The sequence below is a fragment of the Onychostoma macrolepis genome, chromosome 06, assembly GCF_012432095.1.
Source record: "Onychostoma macrolepis isolate SWU-2019 chromosome 06, ASM1243209v1, whole genome shotgun sequence".
Lineage (NCBI taxonomy): Eukaryota > Metazoa > Chordata > Actinopteri > Cypriniformes > Cyprinidae > Onychostoma > Onychostoma macrolepis.
Window position 1 is genome coordinate 5360899 of NC_081160.1, and position 18813 is coordinate 5379711.

The 18813-nt window shown below is 37.9% G+C and overlaps 1 protein-coding gene across 1 annotated transcript; it reads right to left on the bottom strand.

Moving 5' to 3' along the window:
* Positions 1-3892: 3892 nt before the first annotated feature.
* Positions 3893-5232, bottom strand: LOC131542278 (uncharacterized). The gene is made up of 3 exons (XM_058778794.1): positions 5015-5232; positions 4603-4885; positions 3893-4483 (listed from the first exon to the last, which is right to left on the bottom strand). The coding sequence occupies exons 1-3, from the start codon at positions 5095-5097 to the stop codon at positions 3893-3895; spliced, it is 957 nt and encodes a 318-aa protein (XP_058634777.1). The 5' UTR covers positions 5098-5232.
* Between the last annotated feature and the right edge of the window lie 13581 nt (positions 5233-18813).

An 18813-nucleotide genomic window follows, 5' to 3' on the forward strand; every position in this document is an offset into this window, starting at 1 on the left:
TGACTCTCAGAGCAGTTCTGGAGATGTTGTTCATGTATTTATGTCCTCATAATGCCGAGTTCACACTGCACGATTTTAGCCCGATTTTTCACTCGCCGACAGGTTTTGATAAATCGCCGACAAATGCCCGACATCGGAGGCAAATCGGAGGCAAATCGGAGCTCGTTCACGCGAGTGACAATCGTGCAGTGTGAATTATCCACGACGCGATCTGAGAGAATCGCCGACACGTCGCTGACGCCCGTGAAATATTTGGCATGCTAAATATCTGGAGCTGTCGCCGATTCACAATCACGCTGTGTGCAATGATTTCTGACTGAAAACTACATCACGATGACCTTCAGCCAATGAGAGACAAAGATACAGGGCAGAGGGAAGTTATAGAGTTATAGACCATATCAGTATTTTAATATGTACAATTATATCATACAGAAACAAGCACAAACGCTTGACCAGCCGCAACATCAGCATAACAGTTACTGCGAAATTATTATTTACCACTCTTTGCAGAACACATGTTCCCTGCATCTCCCTCCTGCATAATCTGTTTTTCTTTTTTTAGCTGGAAATCAGCGCACAGACAATTTGCGGGCTATATTTTTTTAATACTTCCAGTCTCGCTTGAGAACAACGGGCTGACACACGCAGGTTCTCGCGTTATTTCCTTATCACTTCTCGCGTGTTTTTTGTTGTGAAACGTGGTTTGTGGATCAGACAGAGTTGTCGGCGATTCTTCCTATTGTGAAATCGTGCAATGTGAAAGCCCCTGTCGCCGATCCATCGTGCAATGTGAACACAGCAGCGACTGAATGCTACCCCAGATAGTCACGCAGTGTGAAAACAACAGCGATCCGACGAGTTTGAAAATCGTGCAGTGTGAACTCTGCATTAGTGAGACGACAGACGTTAATATCGCCGCAAGCGTCACGCGGTCTTCTGTATGAGTAGTGAACAAACCCGTGCGTACATATACACACACACACACACACATACACACACACACAATATATATATATACAGTGGGGGAAATAAGTATTCAACAGTTGAACAATTTTTTATTAAACGCATTTCCAGTGCAGCAATTCACATAACATTTTGACCAGATGTTGGTATTAACTCCAGTAATTTACACAGAGAAAAAAATATTGAATATTACAATCCATAAAAAAGCTGTGAAATGACATATGTGTGTATATATATATATATATATATATATATATATATATACACACATATACATATAGTGAAATGACACAGGAAAAAAGTATTGAACACACTGAGATTATACTTAATACTTGGTGGAAAAGCCTTTGTTTGCAATAACGCTTCAAGACGCTTCCTGTATGAACAAACTAATCGTTGACAGTGCGCAGGTGGGATTTTGGTCCATTCTTCTAAACAGACTGTCTTCAAATCTTGAATGTTCCGCGGGGCCCTCTTGTGAATCTTGATCTTCAGTTCCCTTCCATAAATTCTCTATTGGGTTTAAGTCTGGTGATTGACTGGGCAATTCCAACAACTTTATTTTCTTTTTCTGGAACCAATTCCGAGTCTCCTTTGCAGTATGTTTTGGATCATTGTCCTGCTGGAATGTCCATCCATGTCTCATCCTCATCATCCTGGCGGATGGTAACAGATTCACCTCAAGAATTTCCTGGTACATGGCTCCATTCATCTTCCCTTCAATAACATAGATTCTGCCAGTACCGTGAGAAGAAAAACAGCCCCATACCATGATGCTTCCACCTCCAAACTTCACTGTTGGTATGGTATTTTTAGGGTCATACACAGAGCCATTTCTCCTCCAAATATGGCATGTGGTATTATTGCCAAAAAGTTCAATTTTTGTCTCGGCTGACCAGACTACATTCTCCCAGTAATTCACAGGGTTGTCCAAATGTTTTGTAGCAAACATCAAACGAGCTTCAACATGCCTTTTCTTCAAAAATGGAGCCTTCCGAGGGGAGCATGCATGGAGGCCGTGGCGGTGGAGTGCATTGCCTATAGTTTTCTCTGTGACAACTGCTGCTTCCAAGTCTCTCTGTAGCTCTTTCCGAGTGGTCCTTGGCTCTTGGATTACTCTTCTGATTAACCTTTTGACTCCCTGATCAGAAATCTTTCGAGGAGCTCCTTTGCGTGGCAGGTTGATGGTGGAGTTTTTTTTCTTTCCACTTGCGTAAAATGGACCCAATGGTGCTTACAGGAACATTTAGAGTTGTGAAATCTGTCTGTAACCACTACCATTTTTATGCAGCACAACAATCTTGTTGCGACGGTCTTGGGACAGCTCTTTGCCTCTAACCATCATGAGATGTTTGTATACTTGCATTCAGAGGTGGGTAAGGCTTTTTCTAACTGATTAACCTGCAATAACCTGGCTGATTCTAATTTGCACAAATAGGAGGTTGAACTAATTAGTGAAATCAGCTGTTGTCTTGCTTTGTCTTGCCTTGGTGTACTGCTTTGTCTTTGTGTGTTCAATACTTTTTTCTTCTCCTATTTCACTTCATTAAATATAACTTTTTTATGGATTGTAATTTTATGATTTCTTTATCTATGTAGATTTCTTGAGTTAATACCAACATCTGGTCAAAATTTCATGTGAGCTGCTGCACTGGAAATGTGTTTAATAAAAAATATGTTCAAGTGTTGAATACTTATTTCCCCCACTATATATATATATATATATATATATATATATATATATATATTAAGCCACTTTAAGCACGCTTTTCTATGAGGGAGAAAACACTTATTGTGCAATTCAGCTCATATTTTGGGCCTGCATGTACACAGTATATACTTTTAATACATATGTAATATAGCATATTTGGTCTTTTTTATTATCTTCAGTAGGCTGCGTTAAGCATTTTATGCAAGCTGTTCCGTTCTGGGCTAATCTGCAGCACAACAGTTTGGGCGAATACGGTGATTTAAAAATACCAAATTTTTCTGAAAAAAAGCTTCTGTGTGTAATATAAACTGTAAACAGATTTAGTATTTTTAAATCACTGTATTCGTTCATATAGCCTACCTTAAATGTATTCCATGGGGGAGAAAAAGCTTAACGTGCAGGCCGTTGCGTTCATATTCTGCTTTATTAATAGTAATATTATTAATAAGATTATTAATATTAACCTAATCATTTTTATCAGTATTTACAGTTTTTTTCAATTGTTTACACGCAATTTTAAAAACCGAGTTCTTTTTTTCCAAATATAAGCACAATTATCCAAACACCACACTCAATTTGCATAATTCCAAGATTGTTTGCAAAATGACACACTTCAGTCAAAACATACACACTTCAGTCAAAACATATACACATTTGTGAAAATGCTATTAGTTTTTATTTAACCAACACAGTCCTCAATGATCAGACACTATTGCAGCCAGTTTCACACTGCTGTGATAAATAAAAAACACATTTGTAAAAAAACGAATTTTAGGAAATAGCATGTGCTAGATTTTTGGCCAGACATTGTTATGTAAGGGATCATTTAAATGGGAAAAATATTGTGACAAACCCACAACATTCTTCATGATTAGTTTGAGATATAGGGAGAATGTACACAAATAGGCCTATAAAACTTACAAAGCACTGCACAACACTGATGCTGCTGACTGAATATTTCAAGTATTTATTTCAATACTTACAATATTTCTTACCATAATCAGTTACAGTAATCAACCAACAATGAAATCAATGAAACATAAAATCTGTAGACAAATAAAAATTACTGCATGAATTACAGTACATACACTTTGACTCTGAAGAAAAGTAAAGTAAACAGAAATTACAGAAAACTACTGTAAAAGCAACAAGAATACTGTAACTATTCATCTCTCCGTCTGGCTGGATCAGGCCATAAGATTTCATCCACATCACAGGCTATGTCTTCATTGGCAAGGCACCGTTGGAAGAATCGCCTTGTGTGACGAATCCACCCCTGCACAGAAGCTGCTTCAATAAGATCACAGGCCTGCTCCATGGCCTGAATGAGGGGCAACGGTCATAGGGCCGCAGGTCGTATACCTTCCACCGCCACGCTGAAAAAAACTCTTCTATAGGATTCAGGAAGGGGGAGTATGGGGGAAGGTATAAGACTTCAAAATCAGGGTGATCATGGAACCAATTCTGGACCAGAGCAGCCCGATGGAATGAGACATTGTCCCAAACGACAATGTACCGCATATGGTCCACTTGGTGTAATGCTGTGACAATCTCATGCAATCGGTCAAGAAATGCAAGAATTAGATTTGCATTATAGGGTCCCAGATTTGCATGGTGGTGGAGGACCCCATTTTGTGTGATAGCAGCGCAAATGGTGATGTTACCCCCTCGCTGCCCTGGCACATTGGTGATTGCCCTGTGTCCAATTACATTTCTCCCTCTTCTTCTTGTTTTCGCAAGGTTAAATCCAGCCTCATCCACATATATAAATTCATGTTGAATTTCTGCTGCATCCATTTGCAAGACTCTCTGAAACACATTAAAGACAATAAGATGCTATTCAATATCTATTGGACAGTATTTTTTTTGTGACAGAACATTATGAGCAGTGCACAATACCACACCATAGTAAGATGAACAATACATACCTCCACATACTCATTGCGCAGATGTTTCACTCTCTCTGAATTTCTGTCAAATGGTACCCGATACAGTTGCTTCATGTATATTTGATTTTTCTTTAGGATTCGACCTAATGTTGACAGAGAGACTCGTTGAATGTTACTGAAAATATTGTCATCATTGATGATATTGGCTTGGATTTCTCGCAGCCTGATACAATTATTGGCCAAAACCATGTTCACAATGGCAGCCTCTTGTGCACGAGTGAACATAGGGCCCCTTCCACCTTGGTGTCCTCTACCCTCAATCCTATGTAAAAAAAAAAAATTATATATATATATAAAATACATATGCAGCCTACTGTCAAATGTCACAGTAAACATTATTGATGACAAGTACAGCAAGCTTCAGTTTCAATATACTGTGTGGTTAGCTTACCTGTTTTCTCGATGAAATGTCCGAATTACTGACGCAACAGTATTTCTGCTGAGATTTGGTTGAACTCTTTGTCCAGCTTCCATCAGTGTCAGTCCATGGTTGATAACATGGTCAATAAGTGTTGCACGGATTTCTCGAGTCAAATTTGGTCCTCGTCTTCTTTGTTCAGGTTCTATCAACCCTTCAAGTCCTTCTCTACCTCTTCCTCTATTTCCTTCTCTTCCTCTTCCTTTGATTGGACAAAAATAAATGAACATATTCTAACTATAGCTTTAACATCTACAGTACATTGGCATATATGGCCTCAAATCTACCAGACATGCACTGAGAAGTCACAAAACTTGCTTCTTACACGTTTCAGGAGATCAAGGGCAATAACTGTATTATCTTAAATGTTGTATTTAAGGAAAGTATGGTTACTATGGTAAATTTCTGTAAATGCATTCACAGGTTATTGTGCTTTTTCTTGTGGAGTCTTACATCTCAAGGCTTGATAAAACTGCGGCAAAAACATTTGTGAAAACGTTTTCCCATCTTGTTAGTGTCAGCTTAACCTTGATGTTTTTTAACCGTGGACAGTTCCTCGATGCTCCAGAAACACACAGTTCTTTGTATTGCGTCTCTCCTGAGATTGGAAAGTGACGAATTAGACAGATGTTATTTGCTTCAGTCCTCGCTATCACAGAATTGGTTTCTCCTGTGTTATTGAGGAGGTTTGATCGAGTCTGACTTTGTTCTCTGCGATAGAATTTGAGACAACAGTGATTGATTTCCTTCACCATCACAACCGCACGTCCCTCTGATCAATATGACTCAGTTGTGTGATTACTGACCTTCATAAAGAGCAAATCAGTACATCAAGCCGATTCAAACAGAATAAGCCACAAAAAGGACCGCAACAAAAAAGTGAATTTCTATCGGGTTGTCATGAGATTCACAGAACAAAGGAAAAATTTAGAAGGAGAGTGAGAGCAATAGAATGTCAAAGCAAGAAACAAATCAGTCATTATATTTTATATATATATATATATATAAGTATTTTATACTCACAAAGGTTGTATTTATTAAAATATAAAGTGAAATGTAATTTATTCCTGTGATGCAAAGCTGAATTTTCTGTGTCACATGATCCTTCAGAAATCATTCTAATATGATGATTTGCTTCTCAAGAAACATTTCTTATTATAAATATCAGTGTTGAAAACAGGTGATGTGTCATATTTTTGAGGAAACATCATTTTATTCAGCATTCTTTGATGAATTGAAAGTCGAAAAGAACAGCATTTATTTAATACAGAAATCTTTTGTAACATTATAAATGTCTTTACAGTTCATTTTGATACATTTTATGTGATGCTGCTGAATATACCTTCAGAGTCCGAATTCTTTTCCAGCCAATTTAAAACCAGCAGCAGTAAAAATCAACTAGCTTTTCACTGTATGACTTCTTAGACCTCCTTGACGGACAAGATCATGAACAGCAGGCCATCTTATTATTAATTCTGTTTAGCACCTGGATCTTTCTAAGTCAAAGGGAGCTTGTTAAAAATCAGTAATGTTTTCGGATCTTCAGAACCCACCTGCGTGTGCAGTCTGACCACCTGCAGCCGCGTGCAAATGACTAGCGCTGTGAAGGCTTGTTAAAGTCGCACAAACCAAACAACATTCAATCACATGCTTGTGGAAGCATCTCTCAGGTTATTACTTTTATCTAGAGCATTTTTAATTAACTTATGATTTATTTAAAGAGTAAAAAACAAAAAACATTCAACAAAGCAGGAATCTATTCAACAACTCCCAAGGGAAGGTGATTTGGATATTTGTAATTCTTACATTCTAATATAATGAATGAATGAATGAATGAATGAATGAGGCATTTATATAGCGCTTTATTGTGTATTGCTACACCCAAAGCACTTTACACTCATGAGGGGGTCTCTCTTCAACCACCACCAGTGTGCAGCATCCACTTGGATGATGCGACGGCAGCCACAGGACAACGGCGCCAGTGTGCTCACCACACACCAGCTACAGGTGGAGAGGAGAGAGAGTGATGAAACCAATTCAATGAACGGGGATTATTAGGAGGTCGTGATTGACAAGGCCCAGAGGAGGGAATTTGGCCAGGACAAATATATATTATAATGCAAATATAATATTTGTTAGGAAGGTTCCTTGTAATTAAAGAGCTTTTTTAAGCGTGACATTTTTTAAGCATGCTGTTTTTAATCATTGGCGATGCGCTCCAACAGGCCTCTCCTAATAGATTTGGTCTTATGCTGTGTTTTGGCATCATCATGCCTCAAGTTCACTTTGTGATCCAGGAATGTTTGGTTTCTCTGAAAGGAATATTCTGTCCCTGAGGCGACGACGTGCTTGTGAATCTGAATTATTCCACAAAACTGTTTTTGCTCATTTGCAGCTGTAGTGAACCAGACACCCTTGAAAGTCGCTGCAAGGGCCGACGATTCAGGTTTGGGGGCCTGTATTATGTTTATAACGGTAATCCCTCTGTTCCGCTTCTGGAGGTATTTTAACCTCTTATTTGACACAGAAGATCAAAATATATCCGCTTAATCCAAATCTGCACGCTAACCCCCGAGCTTGTCTGTGTTAATGTCTTGACGTGACAGTTCTCCTCTTTGTGTTCCTGGCTTGGATGGCAAATTACCTATGGGCGATTGGTTTTATGCCACAGAGTGATGGAAAAATGTGAAATTGCATACAAGTCTTACCGACAGAACGATCTCAAAGGGGAACTGAGGCAACGCGTGCAATAATGCATGACTTTTCCCTCTATCCCTCTTATTTAAACACGGCAACTCATTTTATAAACTTCACTGTCATTTCATATGCGCAGTGTCCCATGACATAACAGATTTAATAATTCATCAGACCTACAAAGAGATGAAAGGTCTTATACATGTAACTCTGTATAATTTAGAAAATGAATTATAAAAAGGAAATAGTTAAAAGAGTGTTAAAACAGTAAGCTAACCAGAAATGAGTAAAATAATATAAGAAAAAAAATGGTATAATTAATTGAAAAGCATTTCAGTGTGGTGATTGACATTTTAATGAATGTCCAATTACGTGAAGTCTAAATTGAAGTCCCGCCCCATCAGGTTAGTAGCTGGATGGGAGTAGCCATTTTCTTTTCTCTTCGAGGCCGGTGAGAGACGAGTAGCAGCGCAACTTTGAAAAAGTTAAAATAACGTCAGAGAGGATTAAAACAGAGGTCTTCATATGTTTTGTTTTCTTTGGATTTGGTGAGTACGCATTTTGCAATGTGTAAACTACTATAAATGTGATTAAATATGTACTGAGACATGCAAAATGTGCTGTTATCTCTAAACCTTCAAGTACAATGGAAATATAACTGTTAAAAAGGGAAATACGTGCTAGTATGTATTGATGTGTAACTGAAAACAGTGAATTTAATCAGTGTTGTGAATTAAAAACGGCCTGTTACATATGCAGGTCAGGTTTTTTTGTCCTACATTGGTTATGTTTATTTCAACGTGATGATGTAAGATAGCGAGCCCTCCCAGCGAGATGAACACTGATTGTTGTGAGAGTTAAGTTCCAACCATCACCTGAGGAAATGCGTAGGAACGTTCTGATTGCCTATAGGTTTCATAAACTGAACTGAGCAGTGCTCAGTTTCTGAGTATTTTCAGAAACTGAGTATTTTCGTTTCTGCTCTGACGGATCTGTTTTTGTCATTTGGAACAATTGAATCCAATAATTTCTCCACGTTTCATTTTATTTATTTTTATTTATTTTTTTGGATTCCTCAAACTGAATCTTTTGGATCAAATCTTTTTGAACTGAACATTTCAACGAACTTCCTGAACTGAATCTTTTGGATCAAATTTGAGTCGATTCTTTTTGAACTGAACATTTCAAACGAACGTACTGAACTGAATATTTTTGAACTGAACCTTCCGAACAAATCTTTCGAACTGAGTTTTGAACTGTTTTCTTCTGAACTGTTTATTTGGCCTTGTGTTCCACACCAAGGAGTTATTTTTTGACTTTGAGTGAACTGTCAAAATTATTAATTGTGAACATTGTAAATGTTTATGGTGATCTCAAAAGTGTTGTAGTCTAGGAAATTTGCATAGCCTAGCCCTAGAGGGTGCACCCTACTGAACAAATAGACGACCAGAGAGTGAGGTGAAATTGTTCAATTAATTTCATTGGAGTTGAAAATTCATGCAATTGTGATCTTATATTGAACAAAGAAAATTGTGACAATTGTTTGATTTGTCATTTAATTTGATTTTCCGTTTAAAAAAAAAAAAAACATGCACACCAGTGCAAAAGTTATTTTCAATACAAAAATTTATTTTGACTCAATCTCCATAGTTGAACCTACTGGCCTAAGGTTGATATTAGCAGCAAGTGCATATTATTTGACACGTGCTACATACAGACTTATTCAATACGCATCTACCAGGTCACTACTTTACTCTTCACACATTATTACATTGGTTGCACTTTACAAGATCGGTTGCTTTGCACTTTAAACACAAAGCAAGAATGTGCGACACCACATTTCTAATTGAATTGCTTGAATTAACACAACTTTCAGGTGGACAAGCTTAATGAAAGAAAATCAAAAGTCTGGCAAGAATAAAACTTGCTGAAAAGGTACAGGGTTGATATGAGTGCGTCTGTGTTTTGTTTTTATTTTAGATAACCCACCTCAAAAAGTAGCATAAAAGCAAAATGAACTGTGCCACTTTACATCTCAGTAAGTGATTTTATCCTGTAAAAGTCTGGCTCTGCAAGACTAGTTTGAATGCGGATGTGGAAACGTTGTCAAACAGTTGAGAAAAGTCATTGAGTTTCTACTTTGTTGATGCCTGACATTTTTGCATATTTAAAATGTCATTAAAATAACTGTGTATTCAGAATAAAATTTTTTTAAAAAAGCTCTTATTTATTGCTCTGTTTTTGTTTTTCATTAAATCTCCAACAACAGAGCTGTTAAAAAGTCTTATAATTAGTCTGTATCATTTTCTCTTCTTTTATTATTATGCTGTTTATTATGCTATTTTACTGTCACAGATTTTAACACTTTTCATGAAACATTAGACGTGAGAACAATGATATTTAGAAAGGTTTTTGTCTAAAAATTATGCTTTTAAAACTTTTAAAACGAGTTCGGGAGGAGTGTTTGCTTTTCATTTGTTTGCTTTCCCAAGTTTACTTTGGTGTTTGCTCCCTGTTTTGTTGTTATTTTCTGAATTTGAGTTGTTGTGTGTTTGAGTTTTCTCTTGCGAAACTTTACTGTTCATCGGCTATTTAACTGCGTTTACGCTGTGACTCGACTCTCTGTTTTTCAGAGTTTATCTAAGTCCTGCTTCGACACATAGTGATGGAACCAGCTCAACATGTCACGTGACTTACATCTTATTACACCCAGGGTAAAGTTGTCTAAACACACTAGTTTAGGAGCGGATGCCAATTTTTGTATTTATGTTTGTGAGTCAGCGTAGCTAGCGCAGAACTCTGACTCTGTTTTGCCTCTGCCTGTTTCTTAATTGCACACACCACACCTCCATAGCAGAGAAAGGTGTTTTAGCTTAAATATATTTTATTTATTAATGGTTTTGTGTTCTCCTAAAATCCCTGGACTCCAAATAATGGAGTCCTATAAACCACCCTATAAACCACCCCCACCCTGGAATTCTGTTTGAAGTTTAATAAAATGTAGTAATAATAATAATGTCTAATCAATTTAATTCATAAAAAACTATGGAATGTTTTATTTTATTCTGTGTTGTGAGTTTTATTTTTATTTTCTTGATTCTGTTTTTAATGCAAATTTATTATCAAAAACACTGGCAATCATATGAATGCATTCAATTTAATTACTCTTTTAAAATGTAATCTGATAACATTTGAGTTAAAACATGGTTTGAGATTGTGCTATATTCCTTAAAATAGTTAAATAGTTGTTTAATAAATCATGTTATTAAATAGCATTTTGTGATTTAATGCACAGACATTAGTCCATATCACAATACAATCAAGTGTAGAGCCCTACTTTTGATTCATTCATCCAAGTTTTGCCAAATTTAGTGACATTCCGCGCTATACAATGAAATTCATTTTCATGGCAGTATTCTGCAATTCAGTCTGTTTTCCACATCACAGAAATCATAATGCCCTATATGCTGCCCTCGCCCTCGTAAGAAATTACTCGCGTCCATTTCTGCACTCAATTACATAATGTTTTCATTACATATGCACCTTTATGAAAATTAAACACGGGTTTACTACAAATAAATAACTGAAGTAAAACTAAAGCAACCACACATTAACATGGTTTTGCTATACTAGCCATATAGCTTCACCTATTTGTAGTAAAACTGTTATACTAATGGTAATCAATCCGAATGACACGCAATGCACGCATACAGAGCGCGTGATCTCTGAAACGCCCAGATGTACAAAACAGACCCTCCCACCTCTGTAATAATCACAAAGATGTAATGCTGCGTTCACGCCATATCGTAATTACTGTAATTCCGAGATGATAACACGTGACGTTCAACTCGGGGCTGTTCACGTCCTCCAACTGGGGATTATCTGTTTCTATAGCGACAGTCAACAAAATGAGCCCGCGAAAGACTGTTGAGAACAACAATAAAATAACAGTACGAACACGGTATGTTTTTTATAGTACATTATAGTATCTATATACATGCATCTATTTTCCTCTTTTTTTAGAGCAGTAATATAGCTTTCTTTGAAAGCGCCGGCATTTTTCTCTGGTTCCTCGTTAGGTGTAGTGGTCACGTGGTACAAGCCGTAGCTTTCAGAAAGCTCCCAGTTCACAAGTTGTAATTACGAGTTCTGCGAGGACGTGAACGCTTTTTACAAGTTGGTATCTTGTAATTACGGTTATTACGATATGGCGTGAACGCACCTTTAGTCCCGTCCGAATTGGTACATGAAAATCGCAGATGTCAGGTGATAAGAATCGAAACTCAAACGTAGTTTAGAAAACTAGTCCCATCCTAATAGGGCTTTACACAAACAAAAGTCTGGTTCCAACAAGTCTGAAATCAATAACTTAATTCAGCTCCTGACTCTTGAGACTTGAAGTCATTTCACGGCTTTCCTCATGTTTTTCCACTTACTTGCAAACATTAAATGATTAATAAGCATAAATGCACAGTTAAACATTAGCTTTTTTCCGAAAGAGAATATCTGAAGTATATCTTTCGAGTCAAAATAAAGGCGCAAGAAACAGTTGCAAGTGTTCTGGTACATCAAAGAGAATCAGTGTGTTCATACAGTAAGAATGTTATTTGCACTAGTCTAATAAGTCATTTAATTTGCATTTATTTATGCTTCTTGAATCCATTTGCCATTTAAAATTCAGTTTCATGTAGATTTGTCAGGTTGTACATGAAGGTTAACACTTCAATTTCTGTCCACAGTTTTACGCTTTGTCTAGTTAGTCAGCCTGAAATCATTCCGATTTGGTCTGTTTAATGTCCAGCACACAAAAACTATTGCTGAAAAGATTCATATCAAAATGTCTGCTGTATTGCAATCTGCTGTGACAATCCTGACAACTAATCGATCACAACCTACAAAAAGCTCTTTTCTCAAAAACATTATGATAAAGAGGCAAAAATACACTTATTACAACTGCACGCTGTAATTCTTTGCTACTTATTTTCCAATTAATTTGTTCAGTTGTGTTTGCTTCTGCAATCCTAAAGTGGTTTTATTCCCAGAAGTCAAAACTATGCTTTACAAAGACTGTCAAAATTGAGTTTAGAGCTCATTGTGACAATGGAAAGGTCAAAGATGTTTTCAAATGTTCCACACTTTACAAACTATCCCAAGGATTTATATCTTCCTATTTGCAGAATATGATTATGAAACCTTGGGGACACAGCACTCTCTAAATTAACTCCAAGGATAGCATGTACAATCATACAAACAACAACCCATGAACATTTAGCACAAACGTATAACACTGTCTCAGAAAATGCATTAAACTAAAGTTATACAGTGCTTAAAGGAACAGTACACATACGAGTAATCATAAAAGTATAGCATGTGTATCTACTATTTTCCTTCAGAAATGTTTCAGAAATTTATAGTATAATTTATAGTATTCCTGTTTTTAGGCTTATACTGCATTCAAGGTACACATTTTATCAGCACTTGCTTTTCCTGGAATTCAAATTCATGACCTTGGCGTTGATAGTGGCATGCTCTACTATTTGAGCTACAGGAAGGCGATGAATAACAATGAGCAAATAATTATAGAATTTAATTTTTTTGGGAGAACTATTCATTAATTTGTAAATTAGGAGCTCACAGAACAGATTATTACAGTAACACTATGTTGGCATACCTGTTCGTTAAGTCACTCTCATTAAAATCAGCAGGGTCCCAAACAGATTGACGTCAACCGTAGTGTTCAAAACTTTGTTAATTATGGTGAAAAAAATCAGATGTGTAGAGAAGATCAGAAGTTTCTTCAAAGTTGATCCATTTTGTGAAGAACTCTGTCAGGAAAACTCCCAAAAGAACAGAAAAAGATTAGGTTCTCATCCTACAAATGAATGTTAAAAAAAAAAGTCACCAGTTACTTTCATACTAAAATGTATTATAGATTTATGAAAAACTGTAGGAACAAGTGAAACCAGACATATGCAAAACATACTCTAGATTGCCATAAACATTTTAAGATTAAATTGTATACATGTCATCTTAACCCTTTGATGCACACTACCCTACTGAGTTTATTTTTTTCTATATCTTTGCAAGAAATGCATTTTATCATTCAGAATTCCTCAATTAACTTGCTTTTGATCATCACAAATCATTATTTTTATTTTTATTTCTTTTTGAATAAAAATCGTTTTTGTATCACTACCCCTCTAATGCACAACATGGATCTAAAATGACCCATATTCATTTCCTATGTTATTTGAGATATGGATGAGTTGTTTCTTTGCTGAATCTCTGAAATAAATGTTGTTTTTTTCTATCATTTATTATTCCAGATAGTCTTTAAATATGTTGTTTTTGACTTGCACAAATCATTTTGTTTGTTTATAAAGTAAGGACGAAAAAATAAACAGTTTTTTGTATATATATCAGTTTTACACACTTGGGTCTAAAATGACCCCTATCCATTCCCTATATTATTTCAATCATGCCTGAGTGAATCTTGCCTGAATTAATTATTTCCTGAATCTTTAAAATAAATGCATTTTATAATTTATTATTCCAGGTATACATGAAACATCTTGTTTTTTTATTTCCATAAATCATTGTTTATTTGTACTTTCTTCACTTATATATATATATCAGAATCAGAATCAGAATCAGAATTAGCTTTATTCGCCAGGTGTGCGCAAACACACGAGGAATTTGTTGTGGTTTTAAGGTGCTCCTGGTACATACATACATACATACACATCTGACATGAGAGCATAAAAAACATTTAAATAGTAAGACCTAACAATGGATAATAATAATAATAATAATAATAATAATAATAATAATAAGTATGAATCTGGAACAGTAGATTTATGCAGATTTGTGCATTATTTACTCTATATACAGCTGTATAAATAAACAGATATGTATGTGTATTTGCATAATACTTGAGAAAGAGGCAATAATTAAAGATGGAGAATGAATTACAGAATGAATTACAGAACACCGGTAATGATTCATGTGTTAGCTGTTTAAGCTGGAGATGGCATGGGGGAAAAAACTGTTTTTATGCCTAGATGTTCTAGTGCACAGAGATCTGTAGCGTCTGGCTGAAGGGAGAAGTGCAAACAAGTTGTGTCCGGGGTGAGAGGGGTCTTTGATGATGTTACCTGCCCGTTTCTTCACTCTGGAGTTGTACAAGTCCTGAAGGCTGGGCAGGTGCACACCAATGATCTTTTCTGCTGTCCTAACAGTCCGTTGAAGTCTTCTTAAATCTGATTTGCTGGCTGACCCAAACCAGACAGTTATGGAGGAGCACAGAACCGACTCAATAACAGCTGAATAAAACTGTTTCAGCAGCTCCTGTGGCAGGTTGAACTTTTTCAGCTGACGAAGGAAGTACAACCTCTGCTGGGCCTTTTTCACGATGGAGTCAATGTGATTGTCCCACTTCAGGTCCTGAGAGATGGTGGTGCCCAGGAACCTGAATGACTCCACTGCAGCCACAGTGCTGTTCATGATGGTGAGTGGGGGGAGAGGAGGGGGGTTTCTCCTGAAGTCCACTATCATCTCCACAGTTTTGAGCGTGTTCAGCTCCAGGTTGTTGTGACTGCACCAGACAGCCAGCTGCTCAACCTCCTGTCTGTAAGCAGACTCGTCACCATCCTGTATGAGGCCGATGACTGTAGTGTCATCTGCAACTTCAGGAGTTTGACAGAGGGGTCTTTAGAGGTGCAGTCATTTGTGTAGAGGGAGAAGAGTAGTGGGGAGAGAACGCAGCCCTGAGGAGCGCCAGTGCTGATGGTGCGGGTGTTGGATGTGTGTTTTCCCAGCCTCACTAGCTGCTGCCTGTCTGTCAGGAAGCTGGTAATCCACTGACAGATGGAGTTGGGTACAGAGAGCTGTGTCAGTTTGTTCTGAAGGGTGTCCGGGATGATGGTGTTGAAAGCGGAGCTGAAGTCCACAAACAAGATCCTTGCATAAGTCCCTGGTTTGTCCAGATGTTGCAGGATGTAGTGCAGTCCCATATTAACTGCATCATCCACAGATCTGTTTGCTCGGTAAGCAAACTGTAGGGGGTCCAGCAAGGGTCCAGTAATGTCCTTCAGGTGGGCCAACACCAGTCTTCTCAAATGACTTCATGACCACAGACGTTAAAGCAACAGGTCTGTAGTCATTAAGTCCTGTGATTTTTGGTTTCTTGGGTACAGGGATGATGGTGGAACATTTGAAGCAGGAGGGGACTTCACACAGCTCTAGAGATCTGTTGAAGATTAATGTGAAGATGGATGATAGCTGGACAGCACAGGCTTTGAGGCAGGCTGGAGAGACACCGTCTGGGCCTTTGGCTTTCCTTATCTTCTGCTTTCTGAAGACTTTGCATACATCATCTTCACAGATCTTGAGTACAGGCTGAGAAACAGTAGGGGGGAGGGATGGGGAGGGTGTGGATGGCTGTGCTGTGAGACGGTCGGAGCGGGTGTGGGGTGTCAGACCAGTCTTTTCAAACCTGCAGTAGAACTCGTTCAGGTCTTCAGCCAGTTGTTGATTGGCCTCAGTGCTGGGGGATGGGGTCTTGTAGCTGGTGATGGCTTTCAGGCCTTTCCACACTGATGTAGAGTCATTGCTTGAAAGCTGTTTTTTTAGCTTTCCAGAGTAGTTTAATTTTGCCACTCTTATCTCCCTATTCAGTGTGTATTTGGCCTGTTTGTACAAGGCTTTGTCCCCACTCCTGTAGGCGTCCTCTTTGGCCTGGCGAAGCTGTTTGAGTTTTGCACTGAACCAAGGTTTGTCATTGTTAAATGTTAAATAAGTCTTGGTGGGTACACACATGTCCTCACAGAAACTGATGTAGGACGTCACAGTGTCAGTAAGCTCGTCCAGATCAGTAGAAAATAAGTATTTGAACACCCTACTATTTTGCAAGTTCTCCCACTTAGAAATCATGGAGGGGTCTGAAATTGTCATCGTAGGTGCATGTCCACTGTGAGAGACATAATCTAAAAAAATCCAGAAATCACAATGTATGATTTTTAACTATTTATTTGTATGATACAGCTGCAAATAAGTATTTGAACACCTGTCTATCAGCTAGAATTCTGACCCTCAAAGACCTGTTAGTCTGCCTTTAAAATGTCCACCTCCACTCCATTTATTATCCTAAATTAGATGCACCTGTTTGAGGTCGTTAGCTGCATAAAGACACCTGTCCACCCCATACAATCAGTAAGAATCCAACTACTAACATGGCCAAGACCAAAGAGCTGTCCAAAGACACTAGAGACAAAATTGTACACCTCCACAAGGCTGGAAAGGGCTACGGGAAATTGCCAAGCAGCTTGGTGAAAAAGGTCCACTGTTGGAGCAATCATTAGAAAATGGAAGAAGCTAAACATGACTGTCAATCTCCCTCGGACTGGGGCTCCATGCAAGATCTCACCTCGTGGGGTCTTAATGATCCTAAGAAAGGTGAGAAATCAGCCCAGAACTACACGAGAGGAGCTGGTCAATGACCTGAAAAGAGCTGGGACCACCGTTTCCAAGGTTACTGTTGGTAATACACTAAGGCGTCATGGTTTGAAATCATGCATGGCACGGAAGGTTCCCCTGCTTAAACCAGCACATGTCCAGGCCGACTTAAGTTTCCCAATGACCATTTGGATGATCCAGAGGAGTCATGGGAGAAAGTCATGTGGTCAGATGAGACCAAAATAGAACTTTTGGTCATAATTCCACTAAACGTGTTTGGAGGAAGAAGAATGATGAGTACCATCCCAAGAACACCATCCCTACTGTGAAGCATGGGGTGGTAGCATCATGCTTTGGGGTGTTTTTCTGCACATGGGACAGGGCGACTGCACTGTATTAAGGAGAGGATGACCGGGGCCATGTATTGCGAGATTTTGGGGAACAACCTCCTTCCCTCAGTTAGAGCATTGAAGATGGGTCGAGGCTGGGTCTTCCAACATGACAATGACCAAGCACACAGCCAGGATAACCAAGGAGTGGCTCTGTAAGAAGCATATCAAGGTTCTGGCGTGGCCTAGCCAGTCTCAAGACCTAAACCCAATAGAGAATCTTTGGAGGGAGCTCAAACTCAGTGTTTCTCAGCAACAGGCCAGAAACCTGACTGATCTAGAGAAGATCTGTGTGGAGGTGGGCCAAAATCCCTCCTGCAGTGTGTGCAAACCTGGTGAAAAACTACAGGAAACGTTTGACCTCTGTAATTGCAAACAAAAGCTACTGTACCAAATATTAACATTGATTTTCTCAGGTGTTCAAATACTTATTTGCAGCTGTATCATACAAATAAATAGTTAAAAAAATCATACATTGTGATTTTCTGGATTTTTTTTTTTTTTAGATTGTCTCTCACAGTGGACATGCACCTACGATGACAATTTCAGACCCCTCCATGATTTCTAAGTGGGAGAACTTTCAAAATAGCAGGGTGTTCAAATACTTATTTTCCTCACTGTATATAAGTTCAATCAATTTTACACACATGAGTCAAAAATGACCCACATAGAAACCTTTTGATATTTGCATACTTTGTTTTGCAAGTAGGTACATATTTACTGCAGAAAACTATTCACATGCCCTAAATTTCACAAGTCAACATGGCTGCTTTTGTATAATTGATGCATTTAGTCTTTCTTTATAATGTATTACCACAAAAAATGATATATTGTGAAAGATAACTGGATATAATATTTGAATGTTAGGCTAAGGTTACCTTGACCTTAAATACTAGTGAGACAGAGAAAGGAGTCCAATACTGTTAGCTAGCTTGTTGTTGACATTCTATTTTAGCTAGCTAATGTTAGCGAGGTCAACAAAATAAGTCAAAATAATACGTTATTATATACAAGTATATGTCATTGCTGTCAGGCATAAACCTCGTATCTCCACATCTCATAATTTTTATTTTTTGTTATAAATCAATACTGTTGGTCACCCTTTATGTCTGTCAGTGTTCCAGAAAAGTAATGGTTTTGGACCTACAACTCAACTCAACTGTCTGACAGTGCACTCTTGATCTAGAGCAGGGATGGGCAACTTCGGTCCTGGAGGGCCACTGTCCTGCAGAGTTT

What these genes read in the sequence shown, in the direction of transcription:
- LOC131542278 (XM_058778794.1), bottom strand. Translation starts at nt 5,097, where the DNA reads ATGGAAGCTGGACAAAGAGTTCAACCAAATCTCAGCAGAAATACTGTT. An exon ending in ACATTTCATCGAGAAAACAG is followed by an intron (nt 4,886 to 5,014) that starts GTAAGCTAACCA and finishes TTTTTTACATAG; the next exon opens with GATTGAGGGTAGAGGACACC. An exon ending in TGCGCAATGAGTATGTGGAG is followed by an intron (nt 4,484 to 4,602) that starts GTATGTATTGTT and finishes AATGTGTTTCAG; the next exon opens with AGAGTCTTGCAAATGGATGC.